This window comes from Populus nigra, chromosome 16 (genome assembly GCF_951802175.1).
Source record: "Populus nigra chromosome 16, ddPopNigr1.1, whole genome shotgun sequence".
NCBI lineage: Eukaryota > Viridiplantae > Streptophyta > Magnoliopsida > Malpighiales > Salicaceae > Populus > Populus nigra.
The window spans coordinates 63,105-90,083 of NC_084867.1; the positions used below are offsets into that span (position 1 = coordinate 63,105).

General features: G+C 33.9%; 5 protein-coding genes across 10 annotated transcripts; 4 read left to right on the forward strand and 1 right to left on the reverse strand.

Annotated features, from left to right (window-relative positions):
- Nucleotides 1-3,919: 3,919 nt before the first annotated feature.
- On the forward strand, nucleotides 3,920-13,392 carry LOC133675971 (probable ribonuclease P/MRP protein subunit POP5). The gene is made up of 4 exons (XM_062097550.1): nucleotides 3,920-4,031; nucleotides 12,234-12,305; nucleotides 12,408-12,545; nucleotides 12,882-13,392. Exons 1-4 carry the CDS (start codon nucleotides 3,920-3,922, stop codon nucleotides 13,028-13,030), a joined length of 471 nt encoding a protein of 156 aa, XP_061953534.1. The 3' UTR covers nucleotides 13,031-13,392.
- Nucleotides 13,393-13,522: 130 nt separating this feature from the next.
- On the forward strand, nucleotides 13,523-15,887 carry LOC133675486 (uncharacterized). The gene is made up of 2 exons (XM_062096884.1): nucleotides 13,523-14,717; nucleotides 14,841-15,887. The coding sequence occupies exons 1-2, from the start codon at nucleotides 14,556-14,558 to the stop codon at nucleotides 15,228-15,230; spliced, it is 552 nt and encodes a 183-aa protein (XP_061952868.1). The 5' UTR covers nucleotides 13,523-14,555; the 3' UTR covers nucleotides 15,231-15,887.
- A 596-nt stretch (nucleotides 15,888-16,483) lies between these two features.
- Nucleotides 16,484-20,362, forward strand: LOC133675487 (probable ribonuclease P/MRP protein subunit POP5). Of its 6 annotated transcripts, none has more exons than XM_062096888.1 (5): nucleotides 16,484-16,643; nucleotides 17,901-18,107; nucleotides 19,206-19,416; nucleotides 19,519-19,656; nucleotides 19,847-20,362. In XM_062096888.1, the coding sequence occupies exons 3-5, from the start codon at nucleotides 19,239-19,241 to the stop codon at nucleotides 19,993-19,995; spliced, it is 465 nt and encodes a 154-aa protein (XP_061952872.1). In that variant the 5' UTR covers nucleotides 16,484-16,643; nucleotides 17,901-18,107; nucleotides 19,206-19,238; the 3' UTR covers nucleotides 19,996-20,362. The 6 variants fall into 6 exon arrangements, with proteins under 6 accessions (XP_061952872.1, XP_061952873.1, XP_061952870.1 ...); XM_062096889.1 differs by having other exon boundaries at nucleotides 17,901-18,034; XM_062096886.1 differs by having other exon boundaries at nucleotides 16,485-16,643; nucleotides 19,063-19,416.
- A 246-nt stretch (nucleotides 20,363-20,608) lies between these two features.
- LOC133675485 (uncharacterized) lies at nucleotides 20,609-22,091 on the forward strand. The gene is made up of 2 exons (XM_062096883.1): nucleotides 20,609-20,958; nucleotides 21,082-22,091. The coding sequence occupies exons 1-2, from the start codon at nucleotides 20,629-20,631 to the stop codon at nucleotides 21,649-21,651; spliced, it is 900 nt and encodes a 299-aa protein (XP_061952867.1). The 5' UTR covers nucleotides 20,609-20,628; the 3' UTR covers nucleotides 21,652-22,091.
- A 3,424-nt stretch (nucleotides 22,092-25,515) lies between these two features.
- On the reverse strand, nucleotides 25,516-26,548 carry LOC133675133 (uncharacterized). Its single transcript, XM_062096410.1, has 2 exons — nucleotides 26,161-26,548; nucleotides 25,516-26,052 (listed from the first exon to the last, which is right to left on the reverse strand). Exons 1-2 carry the CDS (start codon nucleotides 26,269-26,271, stop codon nucleotides 25,777-25,779), a joined length of 387 nt encoding a protein of 128 aa, XP_061952394.1. The 5' UTR covers nucleotides 26,272-26,548; the 3' UTR covers nucleotides 25,516-25,776.
- Nucleotides 26,549-26,979: the final 431 nt, after the last annotated feature.

A 26,979-nucleotide genomic window follows, 5' to 3' on the forward strand; every position in this document is an offset into this window, starting at 1 on the left:
TTTTTTTTAATTCGTTCTGATAATTTTTTTTTTCAAACATAACATCATCATTTCACATACAACCACATATTTAAATCAAGTTACTTCTTTTATTGTTTTATGTTCATAATTTCTCCATCAAATAATCCTTCTATTTTTTATGCCTTCACATCATATTATTTATTTTATCTAAACATATGTAAGAACTATATTCAAACACAATCTAAACATCTTGTCTTCATGCTTTCTTTTTAACTAGTTCAATTCTCTTTTAAATTGAATTTACTTATTTTTCTTAACTTTAATGTTATTTCTTCATTTAGTCTTTCTTACATATTTCAAATATCATGATTAAAAATAGTTTCCTAAACATTAACATCAAAACTCATTTCTTTACTTTTCTTTTATTTGGCCGAATGTCATCTTCCTTCCCCCTCCCCCCCTCCAAAATTTTTCTTTATTTACTTGTTATTTCAACTTGTTTTCATGCTATTCCACTTCAACTTCATTATTTTTCCTTCCCCTCCTAATTTTTTCAAATTCCCATAAGAACCTTAAGTTCAAAAATCAAGGATTTAAGGGAAATTAAAGTAAAATTCCATGAAATTACTTCCTAACTTAATCAAGTAAACTTAAAAACATCTAAATCAAACATTAAATACAAACTTCTCATGCTTACCAATTGACTGTCTTTCAATTTCTTTTCTCTCCTAAGGTTAGCCAAATTCTCTCTCTCAATTTCTCCTTCCTTCACTTGATTCTTCCTTAGATTAGTGTTCTATAAGTTGAACTTTATAAGTTTACAAGGTTATTCTCTTACTTTTTTTATTTTTTTCCTTGGATTTTTTGATGTTTTTCCCTTAATTTTCTCTCTTGTCTTTTCTTTTTTTTTTTCATTTTTCATTCTGTTTTTGCCTAGTCGGCAACATATAAAAGGAAAGGAGAGCTGATTTGTTTTATTTTTTTAATGACAAATAATTATTTTACCCTTAATGAGTCATTTTACTTCTATTTGACAGTATTTTTTTTAGCACTACCGATCTGCGTTCATCCTAAAATTTTAACCAGATTTTATTCAATATATTTTAACGTCCCTTGTAAAATTTCAGCTTAATATAATGGTCGAATTGAAAATTATGTCCAATAACATAAAACTAGTTAAATTGTGATTTTTCATCAAATTTCTGAATTTCTCCAAAAATTCTGAAATTTTAACCCAAGCTAAATCATCATATTAGAAGGCTCCATGTAAATTTTCAAAATTTTATGATAACCTGATTGAGAGTTATGAATTTTTTTTATTTTTTACATAAAACTAGTCAATTTATGATTTTTCATCCAGAGGGTCTTCAGGAGCGCAGACCTAAGTCCCTTGAGTCAGGCGTCCGAACCCAAGACAAATAGGTCCACCATCCTGACTCAAGTCTAATGGGTCTGGCGTTGCAGTCAGACCCAAGGCTCTTGAGTCTGACATTTAAGATGAGACCAAAGCTTTTGGGCTAAGTGTTGCAGTCAGGCCCACCTGGGGGGCGTTGTCTTTGCTATTTGTAAGTAAAAAAATGCAGCAAGGTCGTTGGGTCCTCCTGCCACCAGGACCCAATTGCAATAGGTCCTATTGCCAGCAGGACCCATCATATAGTGTTGGGTTTTCCCCCAACAGAACCCAATACTGTAATTTTTTTTTTCTTATTTTTTTCACAAGGTAAATAAGAAATATCATCATCATCATCATTAATAAATTTGAAAAAAAATATATTATTACTATCAAGGAAAAACAATAAATTTTATTTGAAGGGATTAAAAACCATAAAAAACTTGGGCATACAAATTTAATAATATTATTAATATTATAGTTATTATTAATTGCATTAATATTATTAAATTTGAAATAAATTTTATTACCAACGAAAAAAACATAAAGTTGATTTAAAGGATAAAATCTATTGTTATTGTTATTAACAACTTGGGTCTGGCATCTCCTTCCATACCCAAAAAACTTGGAGCCGAAAAGGGGCACCTGACCCAAGTTACTTGGGAGTGGTGGGAGCGCAGACCCAAGTGACGGTCTTGTAGCTCTGCCTGGCCTAAGACACTTTGATCAAGAGTCCAGACACAGGCTTGGGTCTGGCTGCAACACCAAACCCAAGAGTATTGGGTCTGCCTACAACTCTGTGCCTAACAATCTTGGGTCTGGTTGCAACGCCAGGCTCCAACCTCTTGAGTCTCCCTTTGTAGATAGACCCAATGGTCTTGAATTTTAGATTTTTTTTAAAAAAAAAGGTTGGCCTGGGCGTAGCACAAGCCACCTAACTAGTATATATATAAAAGAGCTTTTAAGCAATCACAAGTTTCAAAAAAAGAACAAAATTGTGAGGACGAGACATATAATTGACCACGTGGTTATGTCATATTACACGTAGTAGCTAACAATCATAGAAAATGATGAATCTTTTAGTTTTCTATCTCATTTTCACTTCTCTATTTTTAGCACAAGTATGTTCTCCAAGCCTAATAGCAAATCAAACACAAAAAAAGCAAGTTGAAGATGTTATAGAGAAAGAAGGCCATGAGGTCATTGTTGTTGTCGCACGTGTGCAGCGTCGCGGTGAATTTTCCACCCTCAGGTAAAATGTGTGTATATCTAACAAATATGGAGAGACAAGGACTTCTTGTCTCTTATCAGTGGAAAGATGGAATGGGAGTCGCCACCTAGGATTCTGGTCACTAGAAACCCTAACTAATCTCAGAGATCGGGTATGAAGACTGGTTGCATAAAGGGAAGGTATTAGCACCCCAAATATGCCCTACCTAAGGTAAGCTATATTGTTTTATTGTCTGATATATGCTAAGGTCTTGTCGTGTTTTTAATTGTTGGTCTATCTACGGTTTAAGAAAAGTCATCCTCGGTAAAGAGATCATTATCTTATCGGGTAAAACCTAAACATTCTAACGCCAACAAAAAAAACTACCTTCTTAACATCAAGAATACATTTTACGTATAAATTCGTATCCCTGATACTAAAACAAAACAAAATATATTTTTTGAAATTTTTGAAATATTGGCCAAATTCTCATGACTTTAATAAACTGGTTATTGAAACCAAAATGTATGATAAAACATATATATATATATATATATATATATATATATATATATATATTACAGTTTTCTTTGATGTATGAAAATACAATATGATTTTAGCTTTGAGAGACTTGACCGTATGCATGAAAACAAAACAATATTTTCATTTTTTCAATTTTTTGATCAAGACCGGGTATTTTAATATCGGATTTGTATTTTTACGGTGTAAAAATATAAATTGATATTAACCAAAATGGATAGAAAAAATATGTGAGAACCTCACTAATGTTTTTTTATAAATATTTTTAATTGGAATGGGTCGGACCTGGCCCAACATAAAAATAGGCCAGCACCGACCCAACATGAAAAAATGGGCCAGCAACTGGCCCAATAGATTATAATTAACTGGTTATTGTGCACAACACAGTAACCAGTTAATTATTTTCATTGAGTCCATAAACATTTGATTTTGGACTTTTCTTCTTCAAATTGAATATTCTTTGTTAACAGGGCTCTCAACAGTTAACAAAATACTGTCAAATTTTAATATTTATATTTTTAAACCTCTTTAATCAAATTCTAGCTATTTTTAGGGCACTCCGACATCCTCTTCTCACTGCTATTATTTTTTTATTTTTCTTTCGAATATATTTTTGATTTTTTTGTATTTTCTTCTTTTTTGTGCGGGGGCCCAAAAATGGGTTACAACAGTTGTTGATACTTGTGATGAAAATAGTCACCACAACACTAAAGTCTCGGTCTCTTTAGAACAACCCTAACCCCAACAACATCAACAATACGATGGTACATAGTGTTAAGTTTAAATTGTCTAGCTTGGTTGAGAAAGCAAAAGAAAAGATGGAAGAAGCAATTGATTATGTTCGTCCAAATATTGGCGAAGGCATTTCTCATGCTTTTGGGGGTGAGAAACACTACCCTTTAGAGCTTTTTTTGGATGAACTAGGCAAAGGTACACATAGGATGACTAAAGTTCTACATAAGGCCATATACAAGGTTTCTAATGTGGTACATGATGTGATGGATAAGAAGAAAGAAACGGATCATGAGGTCAAAGAGGAAGTGAAAGATTTATACAAGAAATAGAAAGAGACTAGTCATGTGACCCGCGCTCGTCGCGGGTCAAATAATCAAAAGTTTTTAAAAGAGCTCTTAAACAAGATAAAAGAGAGGATGTTTTGTCTATTTTTTAGTTTTTGGTTTTTTAACCCGTCGGGTCCCTTCCAGATTTTTGCCGAATCACCTGAGTTTTTGGTTGACCTGCAGGTCGATTAGTTTACTACAGGTCAATTGCAAGCTCAAATTTTGAATGAAATAGACCCACCCAATGCGGCTGGGCTTCTCCTCCTAACAAGACCCAAGCTGTTGGGTCCTGGTTAGAAAATGATCCAAAGATGTTAGGTCATGGTGGCAGAAGGGCCCAATTGGGTGTTATGTCATGGGTTGTTGGGTCCTGGTGGCAGTAAAGCCTAATTGGACGTTGAGTCATGGTGAGGTAGGAGGCAAAGCCCAATGTTGTTGGGTCCTGCTTATGAGGCCCAATGTTGTTGGGTCCTAGTGAGCTAAGAGGTAGGGCCCACCATTGTTGACTCCTAGCTGTTGGGTCGTGGTATGTGGTAGGCTGTTATTGTTATTACTACATTGGATCCTGCACACGGCAGGACCCAACACCCAATTGACACATAATTTATTTAAGTATTTAATAATTTATATAATTCAAAACTACTGCATAAAAAATTTAAAGATAATAAAATATTGATAAAACTTTGATGTTTATCAATGTATATAATTTATTTATATATTTAAACTACGCTACAGGTCAAATATTTTTATTTTTTATAAAAAGATATTTATGAAGATTTTTTCAATGCATTTTGATCATTTAAAAAATATATTTTCATCACAACTATAGTTATCAAACCTGACTAGGGGGTTAACTTGACCAGGAGGTCAGGTCTTGAGTTACACAGGTTGACTCAGTTCAAACCAAGAAAATTAAAAAAAAATTGAGGTTTTATACCCTACCGGGTGATTAGTACTTAAAAGTTCATTTTTATCAAGGTTTTATATCATCATTTTACACTTAAAGCATCAATAACTCCTTAACTAAAGCATGTTTTATAATAACAAGTCTGATACTATAAGATACCTTTAATTTACAGTAAATGTTCATCTTAAATGCAGGCTTATCACATAAATCAAATGATTGATTGATGAGTTTAACTACTGAAATTGAGAAGACAAAGAGAGGGTTAAGCTTAGAAAATATATGCTAATTCAGTCCAAACTGGAACATTCTTTAGTCATTGATATCTGAAGCTGTAGATCTTGGATTTCAATTTGGTTTATATGGCTAGAAAGCTAAGACATAGGCTTGAAACATTCATGAGGAGTGAAAGACTCAATTCTGTTGTTTGGAAGTCCAAATCTTAGCAACAATGGAGAAGTCAGAATCTGTCCTGCAATCTAGACACTATTCAATGTTCAACCCATATCTCGAGTTCTAGAAGTCCAAATGCACCGATTTTTTTTTGTTGAAAAGTTGAGAAAATTTCCTTGAACTTTCATTCGGACAATCTGTTCAAATTCAGACGTTAGCAATGATGTTTTGTTCAGACAAGAAGATAAGGATTGTCACCAAGTCAAGATGTGGCCACCCACTCAACAATTAGTCATCAAATCAATAGTTCCAAATTTTGGCCTATAAAAGGAGGCATTTGCCATGCATTTAGGCATCTTGGTTTTTAAATCAAGATCATGTTCTTGCTCTCTCTCTTTATATTTTTGTAATGCTTAAGTTTTGTTTATATTAATCTCTTGTTTATGCTTTTCATTTCATTTCCTTTACTTAGTTAACTTATATTTTATTTATGTTCTTATCTTGTTTATTTATGTTTATCTTCTTCATTATGTTTAGCTAAGTTTATGATGTCAAGGTGAAAAGGTTACACTAATGGTGTAAGAATAAGTATAGTATAAACTCAACATGGATTTTAATGTTTGATATTAACATGTTTTGTATTTGTTATCTTATTCACTCTTAATACTTTGCTTGTTAAATGATTAATCTAGATTTTTGTTGTATAACCTTGGTACAACAAATACTTGGCGCTTTTATAGCCCAAACCGTATGGTATAACCGATACCTGTGCTATGAAATAAACTTAATTTGTTGTTAACATAAGTTGTAATCATGAATACCTGAAAACATTTACAAGTATTAGCATTATTCGAATAAAATAACTAATATAATCATGTTAACAATTTATAATTCGATTGGAACCTATTTTGTGTATGGTTTTTAGTTGAGTAATAAGAGTTTATATTATACTTGTTTGAAATACCATTAGTAGATCCTCTAACCTTGACAATTGTTTTTATCATTGTTTAATTCTTATATCAATATCACATCTCAAAGCTCTCTTCAACTTTTTTTTATTATTATTACTATTATTATTATCATTATATAGTTAACCTCCCTATAGTTCGACCCCGGTCTTGCCAAGTTATTTATTACTTCGACACTCCTATATTTGGGAGAAGACATCAATCTTTTGGTCATGTCACCAGATTCACCATTAGTTCCCACATGGGTTGCAACTCTGTTATGGTGATGGAACCAGGCATTCTGACCGGAGGCACTTGTGTGTTTAGTCAAATTTATTAATGATAATAATAATAATTTTTAATTTCATTATTCAAAATAAAATTTATGGTTGTTTTTCAATATTAATGATATTCTTTTTAAATTTATTAATTATTATATTAATAATATTAACTATATTAAAAACTAATAATATTTATAATACAAATAATAATATTAATAATAATGTTAAACTTGTTTGGCCGAAGATTTTCTATTTTTTAATCTCTTCATATAAAATTTATAATTTTTCTTTCATAGTAATATTTTTTCCTTTGAATTTGTTAATGATAAAAATAACAGTAACAATAATAAAATAAAATAATAATCATATTTTCTATTTACCCTGTGAAAAAAATAAGAGAAAAAAAAAACAAATTACAGTATTGCTTTCTAATGTGTCTTGCTTGCCGTAGGACTCAAAGTTGATGGGTCTTGTAGGACCTAACATTGATGGATCTTGGAGGACTCAATGCCATAAGGTCCTACTTGGCACAATGACCTCGCAATTGAGTACCCATCTGGCCCAGTATCATTGAGTCATGCTTGGCTGATGGACCTAACATCGTTTGGTCCTGTTGGACAAGTAGGGATGACAGCAGAGCTCACTATTGTTGAGTCCTGGTTCTTAAATCTGGAAGAGGATGTCAAATCCAAGTTAATAATAATAATAATAATAATAATAATATAATTAATTTTACCATTCACATCACATCTATGTTTTTTCAATAGTAATACAATTTATTTCAAATTTAATAAAATTTATAATATGAATAATAATATTAAAGTTGTTTGGCCCAAGTTTTTATATTTTTTAATCCCTTCAAATAAAATTTATTATTTTTATTTTATAGTAATAATATTGTTTTACAAAATTATTAATGATGATGATGATAATAATAATTTTTAATTTTACCCTCCAAATCAAAGCTATGGTTGTTTTACAATATTAATTATATTTTTCTCAAATTTATTAATTATTATATTAATAATATTAAATATAATAAAAATAATTATATTAATAATACAAATAATAATATTAATAATAATGTTAAACTTGTATGGACCAAGTTTTTATATTTTTTAATCTCTTCAAATAAAATTTATGGTTTTTCTTTGATAGTAATAATTTTTTTTCTTTTAATTTATTAATCATAACAATAACAATAACAATAACAATAACAATAACAAAATAATATAATAATAATATTTCCTCTTTACCCTGTGAAAAAAAATAAGAGAAAAAATAAATAAATTATAGTATTGGATCCTGTTGGGGGCAGTACCCAATGTTTTTTGATGGGTCTTGCTTGCCGCAGGGCCCAAAGTTGATGGGTCGTGCAGGACCTAAAGCTAGGTCCTGGAAGACCCACTCTATGTGGACTTGCTGGCAACATGATCTCATGCCATTGGGTCCTAGTGGCAGCAGGACCCTTCAACCCAACTGAAATTTTTGACTTACAAACAGTAAAGATAAAACGTTTTAATATAGTAAATAATATAATAATAATAATTCCTCTTTATGTTGTTATTTATGTAATCTTCACAACAATTATATCTTTATTTCTCATTTCTTATTTATCTTCAAGAATCTTTGACGTGTGTAAGACCTAATTGGGTGTTGGGTCCTGCAAGTATTTAATAATATATATAATTTAAAACAATTGTATAAAAAATATAAAGACAATAAAACATTGATAAAACTTTGAATCTCGTACACGAATGTTATAAAATTAAAATATCTTCTATTACCCTAAATAAAATCTCTTATATAATACTAAAAATTTATAAAAGTAAATGAAGTGAATTTAAAATTTATTGAGAGCTCTATCAACTTTAATATGACAATATTAGAGAACAAAATAAAATATTTTCAAATTTTTTTCAAAGAATTTTTAAAACTATGGGTCAGATGCACCTTTCAAGCCCCAAGTTTCTTGTATCTAAAAGAGGATGCCAGACCTAAATTAATAATAATAAAAATTGATTTTACCTTTAAAATCAAAATCTATGTTTTTTTTTATAGTAGTAATATTTATTGTAAATTTAATTTTTTTTCTTGGTTCTCGTTTTGCAGTCAGACACAATCTCAAAATATACATATATATATATATATATATATATATAATTTAAAGTAAAGATGAAAATTTAAAATTTTGTCTACACAATATCTATATTTTTTTAAAGAAAAAAATATTTAACAAATAATACAAAAACTTTTAAAAAATATTAATTTAAAATTTTAAAAAAATTAAAAATCTTCAAATTTCTTTAGCATGGCTTGTCAAAAGTTAATTCAAAGTAATCTAGAAATTAAAAATTAAGTTAACATTGTAGGGTTTTGCTGGGAGACAGAATCCAACACTATTGACACTTTTAGAAAGTGTTTTGAGTCTGCCATTTTAAGTGAAATTTAATTTTAATTATTATAATAACTGGTGATAAAATAATTATAAATATTTTGAAGCAAAAGACATGGAATTCATAAAGGTAGTTCAATCCAAGCACAACAAAAGTACATATAGAAAAGTGGAAATCAATGAGCAAGAAATAAGTGTGACAGTAAGCTACAAATTATTCTTAAAGCAATAAATTTGGGTTCTAACGGATGCAGGACCTAAAATTACCCTGCAGGACCCAAAGCTATATTGGGTCTTGCAGCCGCTGGATCTAACACCCAATTTAGTCCTGTACACGTCAGGACCCAAAAGCAATTTTACCCAATATTGCATATATTTAATAATATATATAATTTAAAATCACTGTATAAAAAATCTAAAGACGATAAAACATTGATAAAACTTTGAATCTCATACACTAATGTTACAACATTAACGTATCTTCTATTTCCCAAAATAAAATTATATTATAATATTTATAAATTATTTTTTAATGGATTGTAGTGTTAAAAAATTCTCTTATATAATACCAAAATTTTATAAAGTATATGATGTGAATTAAAAATATTTTGAGAGCTCTACCAACTTTAATATGACAATATTAGAGAATGAAATTAAAAATAATAAAAATCTTAATTTGAAGTAAAGGGAAAAAAATTATGTCTAAAAGCATTTTTGAAAGTAAAAACAAACATGCTTAAATAAAAAAATCCAACCGAATCTCAATGAAAAAAATTTCTCGTTTGCTATTTTTCTGAAAAAAAAAACAAAACAAGATTCGATTTTCATGCATAAGGAAGGAAGGTTAAATACCTTTGACAGGGTTGTATTTTTGGTTGAAATGAGATGATGTTCAAACTCCCGAAATGCAGTCAGTAGGCCTTCCCCTTGACAGATTGGACTGACTCAGGGAAGGGGTGATCTCCTCTGAAGCACGCTGCACATGAAAAAGAAATGAGATTTTGTTACCTAGTTATGGGTTAACTTATTGCCATTCCACCCCCTCACAGGCACTACAGTGTCGTCCACAGTTAGCCATGACCTAACACTATTAACATTTTTTGGAAGTGTTTTGGGTTTGGCTTGTCAATTAGACCCAACAACATTGAGTCTGACTATCAAAGCTAGACCCAGCAACTTTTGGCAGAGGAGGCCACGCCTCCAGCTGCAATTCTTGACTAAAAACACAGGGAATAAACGCCTTCCATGGTGCTACAGTGTCGTCCATAGTTAATTGAATCTTGGTCCACAGTGCATGTACAAGAAAAAATCCCTATACGTTTTAATACATGTCCGTAAGTCTATAGTTAATTGTATCTTGGTTCACAATGCATGTATGTACATTAAGTTCATAGTGAATTATCTCTTGATCCACAGTGCATTCATGTACAGTAGAAATCTCATGCGTTTTAGAGTTTTGTTAATTAATGGTGCACAGGGACAAAGATAACATCGAGGATTTGTGGGAAAAGGCAAATATACTGCATCAGAATAGTTCTATTAATTTATAGACTGGTTCATATCAATTTAAATGTCACACTTATGAAATGCCATATCAAATTTTTATAATGATATATAAAAATATTTTATTTCATAAAAAAAATTTAATGTATCATTCTACAAAAATTTTAAAATAATTGAGCTAATTTTACAAAAAACTAGATAAGTTGTCCGCACATGGCTACAAACTACTTCTGAAAATGCGGGCTGCTTTTAATTATAAGATAATTGAAAGAAAAAAAAACCCACTTTCTAAGCATGCAATCAAGAGTTGATAGCATTAAAAAGTATATGATTTGGCTTTCAAGTAATAGATAAATAACATGCAAAAAGCTTGCTTAAACTGTCTCAAATTTCATGTAAAAATTAAATTTTAAAATGTAAAGGAACATCAATATACATAGACATTATTTGAGCAACTCAAAACAAAAGGTGGCATGATAAACAAAAAAAGTATGGAAGCTCAATTTTTAAGTGAGAAGTGAAGTCCAAACAACTCTTAACAAGTAAAGAGTAAAAAATATTTATTATTGGCCAAATAGTTTTCTCCACCAGATTCTGCACACACACAGCGAAAAGACTCTTAAATATAAACCGAAAAACTTATGCACGCGTCTAATTAAACAATCTAATAACCATTGTGTAAAGTAATAAAAAAAATATCAACAATAAACAAAAATGAAATTGAGAAAACCAAGCAAAAAATAAAGATTAAGATATTTCACATCGCAACACGGGTAATTGACATGGTCATGTTTAATAAATTCTTCTATCAAAATAAATTTGTAATAGAAAAACACATAAAATTTATAATAGAAACTGATACACACATAAAATTTATTGAACAATAATTATATATATAAAAAACAATGTAAGGCTGCACATAACACATAAAATTTATTGAACAATAATTAAAAAAAATAATACAAGGCTGCACATATAAAAAATCTTATAAAAAAATCATTATAAAAAAATTAATCTATATAAAATTAAAAAAAAAAACAGCAAATGAAGCATACGTACCTCTCTAAAAACTAAACACACTCAATATCATTTGAAAATAATCACAATCTAATTAAAATATAAACCAAAAATTTATTTGAAAAAACTATACACAAATAATGCATTATTTTAAAAAATAATTAAAAAAAATATATATATAAAAAACCAGGCCAGACGCTTATAAGCTTAGCAAGCCAAGCCTAACGCTTGGCCTAATGAAGCAACGGCCCGCACGCGGGCCTAATGCTCTGTAACACCAGGCCCTAGCTCGGGCCCTTTTTAAAAGTTTATTAAGACGGACAATGCATTGTCTGCTCCAAATATTTTTTAAAAAATGACGCGTTGCTTGCTCCAACCTAAAATGGGGTCTGTCGTTGTTACACTTAAAATTTTATTTTTAACCCAAAACACCTAAAAAACATCCTAGAAACCTTGTTAAACCAGGTATCAAGATGTATTGTCTTGAATATTAAGGGACTATTTTATTATTAAATGAAATAATTTAACACAAATATCTTTTTTTTATTTTGATGATGTAAATTAACTCTTTTTTATTTTATTTCTCAATCAAGAATTAAAAAATAATAAAAACAAATTTTTGTAGCAAAATGAGCGATTAAAGACAGTATTCTTGTAAACTTTGGGGAGTGTGGTTTGGCTTCATCCCTTGGATCGTTCCAAGGTACGTAATTTGTTGCCAGTTCAAGTTTTTCGCTGCTTGCAAACTTACCTTTACCTCACTGTAAAATCTTCTCTCACCCTTCTATGTCTGGGTCATGTGCAGTCAAGTATGTGAATCCGATTACCAAGCTATGTATCATCAGAACCTCACGAGAGGAGTACCGAAAGGTCTGGTCTGCAATTACCATGGTTAGGCGCATTGGTAACTGCCCAGTTCTATTCAACCTGCTAGATCTAAGTGGTGAGTTTCTTCCTTTTCTTCTCCCCTCTCTCCTTTTTGAGCCGACCTAAGTGGTAAGCTGAAAACTGTTCATTACCAAATTGATAATGAAGAGAACTAGAACAAAGAAAAAAATTAGTTAGACCCGCAGACTTCCTGCCATCTGTGATCAATTTGATGTCCATGTGGGTTCATGTGTTTTTGCAACAATATAACCTTTCAGTTAATCCCCAAAATAAACTATTTCCAATTGATCACAATGTTCCAATATGTTTTATTCTGATTTTACTTCCTTTGCGGGCATTGGATCTTTTACTCAGCTTTTCTCTTTAATTTTGCTTGTCCTTGTTGTTCTAGGAAGTATCAAGGCCTGTAAAGTTGCTGCCTTGAAGTTTGATGAAATGGAATTTGAGCACTACAAACTTGCAGCTGGAGCACCTCTCTCTACTGATGTTAATCAGCACATGCAAAACTGTCTTGAAAAGATCAACATTTTGGAGCACTGAGCCATGTGTTGGTCGTAACCTACTGGCCTGCCAAATTTTGGAGCACTGCTTTGTTTTGCACAACTCATGAACAGTTTCAAACTGGCGATTTCTGATCCATCCCTTTCAGCTTTTCTTTGTCTTTGGGGTTGTTAAATCTGAGATGTTTGAAATCATACTAGCTGACCCATTTTGTTTCAGAGCATCATTTCAAGAACTTGTCCAGGTGAGAGTGCCTGTGAAGAACCTTTGAGATCCACTGTACCTTGATCTTGTGCATCCTTTATCAAAGCAGCTGCTTTGTGTTTTTTTTTTTTTCATTTTGAACTTGTGTACTTCTGCCATATCGTTTTACATTTTGAAAGTGAAGTTTTATCTGGCAATCATTAGCAAAAGCTGATACACGTTTGGGAGTCCACATCTAATAATGATTATTATGAATGCTACTTAAATGTTATTGACCACAATGTATCAAATCACAGAACAATTTATTCCAATAGTTCGATCTTTCTTTGATATACATTCTCTAATCCTAATTTCTGTAAAACAGAAAAAATGAGTGGACAAGGAATGAATATCTCTTCCACTGGTGCTGCGGCATCAATTTGGAGAACTTATTTAGCAGTAAAGAGTCTCATAGATTGCATCTGCATCTGTGTATCTGATGTTATGAAGATGGCTTGATGACCATCACTAAACTGCTGTCAAGTGTGCTTTACAAGTGATGGTAAATATTTTCCTCTGCAGAAAATATTTGGAGAGTTTATCCTTAGTCTCATGAAATTTTTAGAATTTACTTCTGCTATAACAATCATCCATGGATATCACACATGAATAATGATTAGGAGAATTTGCATACTGACTGCTTGTTCAAATTAACGGAACTCAGTTTTCATACAGTTCTACACTTGGTGGAGAGTAAAGACTCGCCCTCAAGTTATTATTTGTGACTATACTGACGCCATGTTTCTTTTCCAAGTGATTTTTCTTATATTTAGTTTCCCCTGATCCTCGTATCACCGGAGTAAAGAGGGGATTGCTAAGCGTCAGGCAAAGTGACTTTTTATCAGCTGGGCTGATGACCATTGACCTGAAAGTAAAGCAATGGTGTCATGTAGATGCGTAATCAACTGTTTGGTGTTGGTCGTAAAAGGCAACCTTAATTAGAATGCAAGGATCAGCTAACAAGAACAAATAGCCAAGGATGGTCGAGTTGCTGCTCTAAGGATCTCGATCCAGGAATCCCATTCTTGACAATATTTTTTTTATTTTTATTTGCTTATGGAAAGAAATGCAAACAACAAATCTTATCAATTTATAAATCCTTAGCTTAATATTCTTACATCAAATAAATACATAATTCTTAGATTACAATGTTGACCTCGTATGATTTATTCCTCGCTGGGATTCTCTTGTTGATAACTGAGATGAACGCTTGCTAGAGAGGGTGATAGGTGGAAGACGGAAGGCAGCTATAAATCATGGGTGGAAAGATGTGTTTGCGTCCGCGTAAGAATCCTACTACTTGCACTATCACAAGGATCGAATGGGGAGAGCAATTCTTGATTACACACTGGTTCCTTTGGGACTTGTTACGATGGTGGCATACCACATATGGCTTCTGTATCGAATCATGAAGCACCCCACCAAGACTGTCATTGGCATCAATGCTATCAATCGCCGCTTCTGGGTTCGAGCCATGATGGAGGTCGACTTATACATATGCATATATCCCTATTCATTTCTTATTTTTCTTGTTATTTCTCTCTTGATCATCTTTTCAGGATGAAGCAGTACGTCTGACCATCAGGATTTAATTGTAATGGTGCAGGACGTGTCCAAGAATGGAGTTCTCGCAGTGCAGACGCTGAGAAACAATATAATGGCATCCACCGTCTTGGCATCAACAGCCATCATGCTCAGCTCCCTTATTGCCGTTCTCATGACAAGCGGCAGCGGGGACAAGTCAGCCAGGAATTTTGTGTTTGGGGACAGGAGTGAGTTAGGGTTGTCTATCAAGTTCTTCTCAATACTGGTGTGCTTCCTGGTGGCATTCTTGCTGAATGTGCAGTCAATCAGGTACTACAGCCATGCAAGTATCCTCATCAACGTGCCCTTCAAGAAGATGTGCCTTGATCATCGCCATCAGCATCTCAGCACCGAGTATGTGGCTAGGTCCGTGAACAGGGGTAGCTATTTCTGGTCATTAGGCCATGTGTGAGCAAAAAAATCAAAAAATTAATTAAACCGAGAAAACTGAAAAAAAAAACCCGAAAAAACCGAACTGTGAAAAAAAACTAAAACTGAATCGAACCGGTCAGTTTTTTTCAAAATTTTAATAGGTTTGATCGGTTTTTTTCACGATTCGGTTTTTTCGGTTATTTTTTTACAGTGTTCTCGGTTTAATCGGTTTTTCGGTTTTTTTCTCACCCTTAGTTAATATACGGTAAAAAAAGATTTGGATCGCTGTGCAAAGAGAGATCGTAGTGGATTTGGATCGCCGTGTTCATTGTATCAATCAAAAAACTGAGAGATTGTCACTGTACGTGATCATAAATTCAAGAAAGGTCTGAAAGAGAGGAGCACGCGTGTCACACGAGTGAAGTGGCGTGCGCGTACCGACTCCACTTTATATACAACCACACATGTAGGCTGTGTTTGTTTGCCGGAAAGTGGTTTTCGAGAAACTACCTTCCAAACTTTCCTGTGTTTGTTTGCCATTAGAAAAGTTGGTCAACGGAAAACATTTTCCGATTAACAGAAAACATTTTTCTTTTATTTTGGCTTGGTTTTCAGGAAATTGTTTTCCTTTTATTTTGGCGGAAAACACTTTCCAGAAGTTGTGAAAAATTTAGAAATGTCATATTATTTGTTGATTGTATCAAATTTGGTCCTCAAACTTTTGATTGTTATATATATATATATGTGTGTGTGTGTGTGTGTATTTTGTTTTAAATATTTATTTTTCAATTTCGTCCCTTAAAATTTAATTTTTATATTAACTTTGGTTCTTATTTTTATAATTGTTATTTGATTTTCTCTTATTATTTTTTAATTGAAATTTTTTATCTATCAAATTTTGTTCTGATTCTTTTGATTATTACTTATTTTATTTGAAATAATTTATAAAATGTTTATTATTATTATTTTAATTTTTTAATTTTTTAGATTTGATCTCTATTATTTTAATTATTATTTATTTTATTTGAGATAATTTATGAAATTATATTATTTTTCAATTTCATTCTTATTTAACTTTTTAATTTGTAAGATTTATTCATCATTATTTTAATAAACTTAAAAAAATTAAAAAATTAAAAAATTATTTTTTAACTTATTTTTAATGACATAATCAAATATTAAAAATATTTTTTAATTTATTTTTTATTATACTATCAAATATCAAAAAAAATAATTAATTTTTTAAAAATTTACTTTTCCAAAAAAAAAAAAAACTTTCCAATAATATTATTCTGAGCGTTAAATTGGGCATGCCGCCTCAGTTGAACTTGAAAGGTCAAGCAAACAGAAAAAAAGAAAGAAAGAAGCAGCTAGTTGAGGCGAGGCGGTGAGAAGAAGCTACTACCAATCGGAAAGCTCTTTATCATTCTCTCTGATCTTAATATTTCTCAAGGTATGCTTCACGGATTCAGCAATTCATTTTTCTTTCATTTAATCGGTAATGTATTATTTTAGGGCTTAGGTTTTGGTCATGGTTGTTTTATCTTTCTCCATGATCTTTTCCCTTCTCTATTTTTCTTTTATTTGCTAGTTGAACCCATTTGTTTGATCTTGTAATCTAGTATTATTTGTTCTTTTTGTCGAATTTCTATGATCCAGGGTTCTTACAGCCGATTAAAATGTTAGCCTTTTATTTTATTTTATTTTATTTACTGATCAGAGCTGTCGATCTTGATTACTTAGTTTCTAAAGATTCATGTAGGTTAATGATGAACAATTAATTTAGGCTTCTGAGGTAGTCCCTGTTGAACAGTCATTTCTACTGCAGAAAAGTGAACAAATGTCTGTAAAAGGGGAAAAGGAGCGGACTGGGTATATGGGAAATAAACTATTGAGCGGACTGGGTGAATTGGTAATGAACTATCGATTGTTGTTTTAACTTGGCCGAGGAATGTATCGTTCTGGCTTCAGCATTTAGTTTCAAGTAATCTATGATGATAGCATTCTTTGTCCCATTTGTAATGGCTATAACCATCACATTTCAGTTTCAAATGTGGTATTTTTTTTATTTTTTATTTAATTTAAATGGATAGGGATCATTAGAAGACTTCTTTAATAACTACAATATACAATAATTGGTTTCATTGATTTTCTTGATTCGGCCAGAAATTTATTGAAAGCTGTTGAAGGTTTATGTTCTTGTGTGTACATGTGTATTTGTGCTCAGGAAATGTCTTTCCATGAAAAAAAGAGAAGTACCTACCCCAGTCTTATAGGAATAAACTCTTAGACCAATGGAACAATCTAAGACAATGGAATGAGTCTATCAATGAGTATATAACACAGTTTAACGATTACATGATGAGATGTGCCATAAAAGAGAATGAAGTCATGACTTTGTGTAGATTTTGTAAATGCTTGAATGATGATCTTAGAAGAGAAGTTGTATTTCAAGGTGTATCTACCGTTGACCAAGCTTGTATCTTAGTTCAAGACTTCAAGTTGGTCATGAAGAATCTGTGGATGAATTGTTAGGACCTTATAGTATCCTTGCTAGGTCTCAATTCAGAAGTAGTGATTCTTTGTTAGGTGCTCCACCCCACAGTCCTAATTCTAGTAGTGCCCAACTTTATAGGAAATTGTTAATAATCTGCTTATTCATTGTCATTTGCCTGTGGAGCTTACTGCAATGAGTATTTTTTACCACCAGGTTCTGTGAGCTCTTCAGGTTCACATTTGGAAAGCGTTGCAAGGCTTTTTCTAAATATACTCAAAAGCCTTGTGGTTTGCTTCCTCGTGCTCTTTTCTGGTTGATTTGAAGTAGAGATACTGAAGTTTTCGAAGGTGAGGATACAATTATTTGTAATAAAAAATCTCATCACAAAGCTTTTATGGAGTTAAGATGGAATAATGCCAGGTTTGCCCTTTCTTTTACTTGTTAACTAATGTTTGATCTTAATTAAATATAGTTTAATAGTTTTTGGCGTAGTTTCAAGGTGGTCTATAGATAGTTATTAAATGAATTTTTTTTTTACTTTTCTTTTGGTTTCGGTGAAGTTAACTTTGCATTTATAAATGCAAATGATGATTGCTGGAATGGTTATATTAAAGTTAGAGATGATGAGTTTGGCTGACAATTTACTTAATATCTGATTCTCTGTGCATTGCACTGATTTTAAGGCATCGATAACATCAGTGAAGTTCACCGCCTCCTGCTTTAATTGACTTTTGGAATTTTCTTTTTGCTTGTGCATGGAGTGTGATATGATGTGGCATTTATGTATGTATAGTTGATATCCATGAAACATAGCATGTGAATTCGTTTTTGACTTTACATTCCCCCTGGTAGCATTTCTGTGATGATAAAAAATAACTGGGTATAACTAACTAGGTCACTAACAACGTAGCTAAAAACTTGGAAGCATCCTTATTTTGATTCTCTCCTCTGGCGTGCACAAGCTTATCATCATTTTGTGAACACCCAGTGCATGTGAGCCGTGTCATCAAGTGCTAATCCTGTTAGACACCGCTTTTTTTCCTTCTATCTGAGCTTTACTTATCAGAAATTTCGATTTCATTAGAGACAGAACTTAAAGGCCTGAAATGGGACTATGCTGCTAGCAATTATGTTTAAATTCAGAGTTGATTGCTTACTTCAATTATATGTTGTTATTTCAGTTTGGGCCTTGGAGTTTCTCCATCCACCTTATTTGGTGATAATACATGTTTCTTATTGACAGAAATTTGGTGCCTTGTTTTATTTTAATTTTATTGGTTCAGGGTTGTGAGTCTACTCATTTACTTTGGTTGTCCAGCCATTCATGGTTTAGTTCATCCACTTCTCTCCTAATTTAGTAATTTCTCCTTTTCAGGGTTTAGAATGTTCCGAGTACATGTAAACTAGTCTTTTCCGTGCACAAAGTCCTTCTCGGTGATAAAATTTGTTAGATTTCGTGCATGTTTCACAAAACATATGCCAAGTACCATATTCTTTATGCTGATTTGCTTTATCCAGGCAAAATTGTCTTTGCAAGCTAGGTAAAGGATCATGGTGGGATTTAAGAATAGGTACATGGTAATGGAAGTTTTCTTGGATCCAAATCGAGATCTTGGAGTGGATGATCCTATTATAATAACACAATATAATGTTTCAAAAGCGATTAAAGACGGTATTCTCGTAAACTTTGGGGAGTGTGGTTTGGCTTCATCCCTTGGATCGTTCCAAGGTATGTAACTTGTTGCCAGTTCAAGTTTTCCACTGCTTGCAAATTTCCCTTTACCTCACTTTAAAATCTTCTCTTGCCCTTATATATCTGGGTGATGTGCAGTCAAGTATGTGAATCCGATTACCAAGCTATGTATCATCAGAACCTCACGAGAGGAGTACCAAAAGGTCTGGTCTGCAATTACCATGGTTAGGCGCATTGGTAACTGCCCAGTTCTATTCAACCTGCTAGATCTAAGTGGTGAGTATCTTCCTTTTCTTCTACCCCCTCTCCTTTTGCAACAATATAACCTTTCAGTGATCCCGAAATTAAACTATTTCCAATTGATCTCAATGTTCCAATATGTTTTATTCTGATTTTACTTCCTTTGCAGGCATTGGATCTTTTACTCAGCTTTTCTCTTTAATTTTGTTTGTCCTTTTTGTTCTAGGAAGTATCAAGGCCTGTAAAGATGCTGCCTTGAAGTGTGATGAAATGAAATTTGAGCACTACAAACTTGCAGCTGGAGCACCTCTCTCTGCTGATGTTAATCAGCACATGCAAAACTGTCTTGAAAAGATCAAGATTTTGGAGCACTGAGCCTTGCGTTGGTTGTAACCTACTGGCCTGCCAAATTTTGGAGCACTGCTTTGTTTTGCACAGCTCATGAACAGTTTCAAACTGGCGATTTCTGATCCATCCCTTTCAGCAATGGTGTCATGAGTTGTGTTGGTCGTAAAAGACAACCTTAATTAGAATGCAAGGATCAGCTAACAAGAACAAATAGCCAAGGATGGTCGAGTTGCTGCTCTAAGGATCTAGATCCAGGAATCCCATTCTTGACAATATTTTTTTTTATTTTTGTTTGCTTATGGAAAGAAATGCAAACAACAAATCTTATCAATTTATAAATCCTTAGCTTAATAATATTCTTACATCAAATAAATACATATTTCTTAGATTACAATGTTGACCTGGTATGATTTATTTCCTTAGCTTAATTTTCTTACATCAAATAAATAAATATTTTTTTGTCAATATATATATATATGTATTATTTTTTTCTTATGGAAAGAAATGCAAAAAACAAATCTCATCAATTTATAAATCCTTAGGCAGCTATAAATCATACATAAGTGGAAAGATGTGTTTGCGTCCGCGTGAGAATCCTACTACTTGTTGCGCTATCAATTACTATTTAAAAACAATCCCACAGGTGTCACTCATCCATCCATGTATAAATATCCCTTGAAATCTCTGCCCCGGCCCAGTCCATCTCTCTTAACTGAGTCCACATACAATCTCCCGTGTTACACTTGGACTCTTTTTATCCCCCCCCCCCCCCCCCTCCTCTCTATTCTGCAGCCCGAATCAACAAAATCAGGGGAAATTAAGGATCGAATGGGGAGAGCAATTCTTGATTACACACTGGTTCCTTTGGGACTTGTTACGATGGTGGCATACCACATATGGCTTCTGTATCGAATCATGAAGCACCCCACCAAGACTGTCATTGGCATCAATGCTATCAATCGCCGCTTCTGGGTTCGAGCCATGATGGAGGTCGACTTATACATATGCATATATCCCTATTCATTTCTTATTTTTCTTGTTATTTCTCTCTTGATCATCTTTTCAGGATGAAGCAGTACGTCTGACCATCAGGATTTAATTGTAATGGTGCAGGACGTGTCCAAGAATGGAGTTCTCGCAGTGCAGACGCTGAGAAACAATATAATGGCATCCACCGTCTTGGCATCAACAGCCATCATGCTCAGCTCCCTTATTGCCGTTCTCATGACAAGCGGCAGCGGGGACAAGTCAGCCAGGAATTTTGTGTTTGGGGACAGGAGTGAGTTAGGGTTGTCTATCAAGTTCTTCTCAATACTGGTGTGCTTCCTGGTGGCATTCTTGCTGAATGTGCAGTCAATCAGGTACTACAGCCATGCAAGTATCCTCATCAACGTGCCCTTCAAGAAGATGTGCCCTAATCATCGCTATCAGCATCTCAGCACCGAGTATGTGGCTAGGTCCGTGAACAGGGGTAGCTATTTCTGGTCATTAGGGCTGCGTGCCTTTTATTTCTCGTTCCCACTCTTTTTGTGGATCTTTGGGCCCATTCCAATGTTTTTGTCATGCGTTTTCCTGGTTTCCATGCTCTATTTCCTGGATGTCACCTTGGGAACTGGGTGGGCTGATGGTGACGAGGACGACGATGTCGGCCACAAGAACGTGGGGTCCCAAAGTCAAGTTTGATTTCTCTACTAGAGATGTACTTGATGTGTGCTAGACTAAAACAATAACAAATAAAGTTAGGGATCTAGGCGGCGGCAGCAGAAAGAAACAAACTGCAATTCATTTTCAATACCAAAGTTGACTTGAATTGCGTTACAATTTCCAAAAAACGAAGAGGCCGTATCTGTGTTTTCTATTGTTATTTTGCAGACTATGCTTGTGTGCGCAACAAGTGTTCCATTTTTTCTTGTTGTTTCGACCATAAAAAGTCATAATCGAATCAGTTTACGCAACAATCTTCAGACACAAAGCCCTTCGCATATCTTCGGAGGTTAGTGTCTCTTTTATTATTGTGTGTAGAATGTTGAATTTCGGGCACCACCACAACTTGTTTGTTGGATTGTTGAGGTACTCCATTTTAGGTCTTTGAAATTTTTTAAATACCTTTTAACTTTAAATTATTATTATTATTTTTTAATTGTTTTGTATACTGTTGTTGATGTTAAGAATGGATTTTAAAAAGTAAAAATATATTATTTCAATACAAACAACCTGTAAACACATTAAAAAAAAAGAAGAGGAGAAGGCCGAATAGCCTCTCTAGAACTATGCAGAACAAAATCAAACACATAGCCCATGTAAAATTAAATCCCATTCTTTCCGTCGGGCTATTCTACTTACCCCGAGCACTACGAAAATGGCACGCACGCTTGTCACTCGTGGTTGGCGGAGCAACATTAAAATGGTGAACTAACCTCCACTTTCCAGCTGATTCTGTAGTTGGTGGATTTTTATTAGAAGGAGGTATCTTCTAAAGTGCAGTGGTAGATGCCAGACGTTCGTTTCTTGCATCAATTTTCAAGGAGCAAGGTCAAGACAAGACTCCTCATCCTGCCCGACTCCACTTTCCAGTACTGTGTGTCGGCCGCACTTTGCAAATCAAGAAAACCTTTGTTTCTAATGTTTAATCTTTCATTTACAGGATATAAATTCGATGAAGGACACTATTTTTCAACCAGCACATCCTTCCCACATTGATTTATTATATGCCATTGTTATATTTTAAATCAGCACGCTCTCTGCTTTTGGCAAGCTGCATGTCTTAGCATTGATTTTTGCAGTACAAGTCTAGATGAATCAAGTTTTGTTCAAAGAAGACGGACTGATCAACTGCTTATCATAAGCAAACGTACAAATTTAGCAAAAAGAGTTCGATGTTTATATTGCTTACAATAATATCCACATGGTAAGTGCTTCCCAAATAGGAAAAAAAAGAAAAAGAAATAAAGAATACATCATTAACTCTCTTCACCTGTACAGGTGGGCTGTTAACAATTCCAAGAATATTGATTGCACTCACTGACTTCAAAGCTCCTTCTTTGAATCTCAGTCTCCAACTGTTTCCAGCACTGTCATTGTATAGTCAACTGTTTCCAGCACTGTTAACAATTCCAAGAATATTAATGCCTTTGTACCTCTCTCTCTCTCTATACATATAATATATATATAAAGATAGAATGCATTCGCTAATTCATAGTATTCGACACAGTACAAGTACTATACAGGCATATATACGCGTGTGTGTAACCACTGTTATACTAAGATAATCCACTGTTTCTGAAAAATGACGTAATGGTAGTTTTTACCACAAGCAGGGAGCAATCTGTGGATTAAGAAGAAATGCTCTTACCCATGATGCACATGCAGTGTGCTTATTTTCTACCATTCAACGCCAATCTCAGTAAATTTCAACTTCAACTTCATGTTGCATGGATCCACTCCCAGAACTGTTGCTTTCCTTCCCAGTGAAGAGGTTTTAACCACATCACCAACCTCAGGAAGCTTGGTCATTGCTGCTGTGAACATACTAAAGTTCAGGCGTTTTTGCTTAGCATAAACGTCTAAGAAAGAACATGCTGGCACTAAGAGCTTCTTCCCAAGGAAACTTGTACTTTCCTGAGTTTCGAAAAATATCTGATGGTTGTTTATTAATCTCAATATCTGAAGTACTCGTATATCCCACAGGCTATCCCTTTTTATCTGCTGTAGTAAACTGGCTATCACATGTAGATAATTGTTTTTTTATCTGCTGTAGCAGAATGAAGAGTTTGTGTTGCATGTGCACGAAGCTGCCCTACTTTCTTGTTCAGTACCATGCTCCCTTACCTTCCTTCTGGCAAGCTTTAGTTTCTCATGAAGGTTTCTTGAGAGCCTTAAGATGATAAAAAGATACTAGATAGAGCATCAACAAATTAACAATCGCTGCTCTTTATTGGTCAGGGAAAAACACTCTTTACTGAAAAACTGGAGGAATAAAACAAGATCTAAAGCAACTTGAAAAGAAAAATATGCTCGTGGAAACTGGTCTCTGAGCCTTTCTAAATTGGAAGGTATGCAATATTGTTCTTGCGGTGCTTCCAATAGCGAGGAGTGGGCATCATATCGAGTCATTGCTCTAAATGCATAATATATATTAATTAGCAGGTTCAGATATGGACTAGGAATAACTTGCTCCTTTATCGTCACAAAAGATCTCCGTTTGCGTATGAGGATAAACGCTTATTACTGAATCACACTCACAAATGAGGCAACAACTCCATTTATGATAGAAAAATTCATATGAAATAAATTGGCTATACAGACACCCCAGCTTAAAACAAATAAATTGTATGAGCAGAGAGTTTCAGATCTTGCTTATTATTATTTGGATGATTTATGTTCCATATATTTCATAACGCACATCTCAATTGACATCATGAAGAACAATCTTATACGTAGTCTTTAAGCCACAGGTTCTCATGACATCAGGTGATGCTGTCCTTCGTACAAGAACTATTGACTATCTCGCTTGAATCTTTCCATATCAATTATGACCTGTAAGATATTGTCCTGTAAAATATACCTCATACAGGATAGTCCGTGCTACCTCATTAATCTCTGCACTAGGAGCACCATAAAGTTTGGGCATGAAAGACAGCTACAGTGGGGAGTCCCAGTTAGTTTTTCAGATATATTGATTGCCTTTGAAGGACCTATACGAAAATCAGAAGCTGTTAAGCTGTGATGTATAGTGGCAGAAGATACAAACAACAATTCTAACTAGCTGAAAAGAGCATCCTAACAACTTCTAAGCGCAAGGGAAGGGCATGTTTAAACCAATGAGCTTTCAAAACCAAACCAGTCCTGTAGCACCCCCACTTCTCAAGTGCACAACTTTCGTATCAAAGTCCATAGGTCTAAAATTCACAACCACCCTGCATATCAAATTAAAGCTCCTTAGTCGACTTGCACTGGATAAAGAGAGAAGTTTGTGAAATGGAGAAAGGGCGTTACCCTGTGCTATGCTACTAGTTTGAGATGCAAAGTCACTTTCCCTGTTTGTCAAAAACCTTTTCTTAGGAAAGTGGCTAAAAGATTACAAAATCTTGATTCCCCACCTCTGTACTTGATTTAAATACCATGTCCTTGAAGCCCAAATGAGACAGATTAAATAAAAAAAAGGGTAACAAATAGCATCTTCAAGGACTATGAATCAAACACAGCAGGTTGAAATACGACACTAGTTAAGCAAACTGTGACACTAGTTAAGCAAACTGTATTTCCTTTTCATTTCAGGTTGGCAAGAACTGGTAATTCAGAACCAAACACAGCAGCAAATTCAGGCTTAGCAGAGCAAGAATGCTTATTTTGTCAGTTTGTAACATCAGATTGAAAGTTATCTTAGAGATTAATTCAAGAAATTGATGGTTCTTGATTTTGAAGTAATGAGGTGTGATTTTCCATCATCAGCTGTCAAATATACATAGCGGCAAATCAAAAGCAGAATACATCTACAAACCCAGAAGAAAGAAGAAGAAAAGGAAAGGAACTGTTCTATTAGAAGGGTTGATGACGTAAATTTATTTTCCCTATTTCATTAGAATGATGAATTCGGTTCATCACTGTGGCAAATTGTTTCTTAAACGCGCTAAAATGCAGTAATTTACTTAAAGGGGAAATTAATCGAAGGGTTGACGATCCTGCCTCGCAAGTTTGGACAACAAAAGATGTAAAAAACCAATAATCTTACATTAACAATTGGACTTTCTGGCACATCTGATTATCTGGTTTATACTTGTCTGTCAACACAATTTATTTCATTTCAGATCAGACGGTAACCGGAGGAGTCTCTTTGTTTGCTTCTTTGGTAGGAGCAACATCTGATTCCTTCTTCTCAGTCTCTTTGGCAGGAGGGGTTTCCTCTTTCTTCTCAGGTGCAGCGGCGGCCTCAACCTTGTCCTCTGATTTGGCAGCAGGGGTTTCATCTTTCTTCTCGGGCTCGGCAGCAGGAGTCTCTGGCTCGGCGGGTTTCTCACCCTCGTGTTTTTGCTCGGAGACATCTACCAAAGGTGCTTCAGTCTTGATCTCACCTACCTCCTTCTCCTGCATTGATTCACATAATGTGGATTATAAGACTCATTCATGCATTCACAATAAAAGATCATCAACACCAAAAGAATGAAGAAGATAAAGTTAAGGTAATTAACATACCTTAGCAACGGTCTCGCCCTCAGCCTGGTCAGGGTTGACAGGAGCGTCACTTGGGAGGGGCTCTGGAGACAGATCATCAGAGCCCTTGAATTTACCCGCACAGCCTCCCATGATGTTTTTCACCGGTGGAATGGATGCGGGATTCTGAGGCGGCAGAGTGATTAAAATCACAAACACAAATGGCTATCGATTCCCAAGAAGGTGATTTGAGGTTGAGGGGTCAACTTTGATTACGATGGGGGTGCATAATATATAGTTGATTCATTTTTCCATATTTGGGACAAATTTGTTTGGCAAACCTGTGCATGACCTTTTCCTATGGACAGCATGCCTCTGTTCGGCGATTTTCATGTTGGAGCTAGACAGCCAGTTATTACAGTTAAAAACTGCTGGATTCGTTGGTTCCAAGTGTCTTTCCCTCGCATACTCCTCTCCTCCTCGTAACTCTGATTTGTTATATTTTTTCTTGATTATATTTAGAGACTGTTTTCTCACTTTAGCTGTCCCCAATCCGTAACTACTTGAGTCGAGGAAGAGACAAGCAAAATTGGACTTGCTTAAGTTTTGGCCATTACATTAAGCTAGGGCAACAACCAGAATTAACCGGAAAAACTTGCATCTACAACTGGCAGTTTGTATGGCTGTTGCCTTCAGGATTTTAGTTATCAAACAGTGGAATGCAGTCTGAATAGGATAGTTTGGGAAACAAACTGAAGGGAAAAAACAAATACGGTGATGGATCAATATTTTTGTTTTTTTTACCTTGATCCTCTTTTCTTAAAAAATATCAAAAATAGGATAATAACTTAGTATTTTTGG

Coding starts and splice junctions, on each gene's coding strand:
- LOC133675133 (XM_062096410.1), bottom strand. CDS start 26,271: ATGGGAGGCTGTGCGGGTAAATTCAAGGGCTCTGATGATCTGTCTCCA. Junction 26,053..26,160: donor AGGGCGAGACCGTTGCTAAG/GTATGTTAATTA, acceptor GAATCAATGCAG/GAGAAGGAGGTAGGTGAGAT.
- LOC133675486 (XM_062096884.1), top strand. CDS start 14,556: ATGGGGAGAGCAATTCTTGATTACACACTGGTTCCTTTGGGACTTGTT. Junction 14,718..14,840: donor GGGTTCGAGCCATGATGGAG/GTCGACTTATAC, acceptor GTAATGGTGCAG/GACGTGTCCAAGAATGGAGT.
- LOC133675971 (XM_062097550.1), top strand. CDS start 3,920: ATGGAAGAAGCAATTGATTATGTTCGTCCAAATATTGGCGAAGGCATT. Junction 4,032..12,233: donor TTTGGATGAACTAGGCAAAG/GTACACATAGGA, acceptor TTGTAGCAAAAT/GAGCGATTAAAGACAGTATT. Junction 12,306..12,407: donor ATCCCTTGGATCGTTCCAAG/GTACGTAATTTG, acceptor GGTCATGTGCAG/TCAAGTATGTGAATCCGATT.
- LOC133675487 (XM_062096888.1), top strand. CDS start 19,239: ATGGTGGGATTTAAGAATAGGTACATGGTAATGGAAGTTTTCTTGGAT. Junction 19,417..19,518: donor ATCCCTTGGATCGTTCCAAG/GTATGTAACTTG, acceptor GGTGATGTGCAG/TCAAGTATGTGAATCCGATT. Junction 19,657..19,846: donor CAACCTGCTAGATCTAAGTG/GTGAGTATCTTC, acceptor TTTTTGTTCTAG/GAAGTATCAAGGCCTGTAAA.
- LOC133675485 (XM_062096883.1), top strand. CDS start 20,629: ATGTATAAATATCCCTTGAAATCTCTGCCCCGGCCCAGTCCATCTCTC. Junction 20,959..21,081: donor GGGTTCGAGCCATGATGGAG/GTCGACTTATAC, acceptor GTAATGGTGCAG/GACGTGTCCAAGAATGGAGT.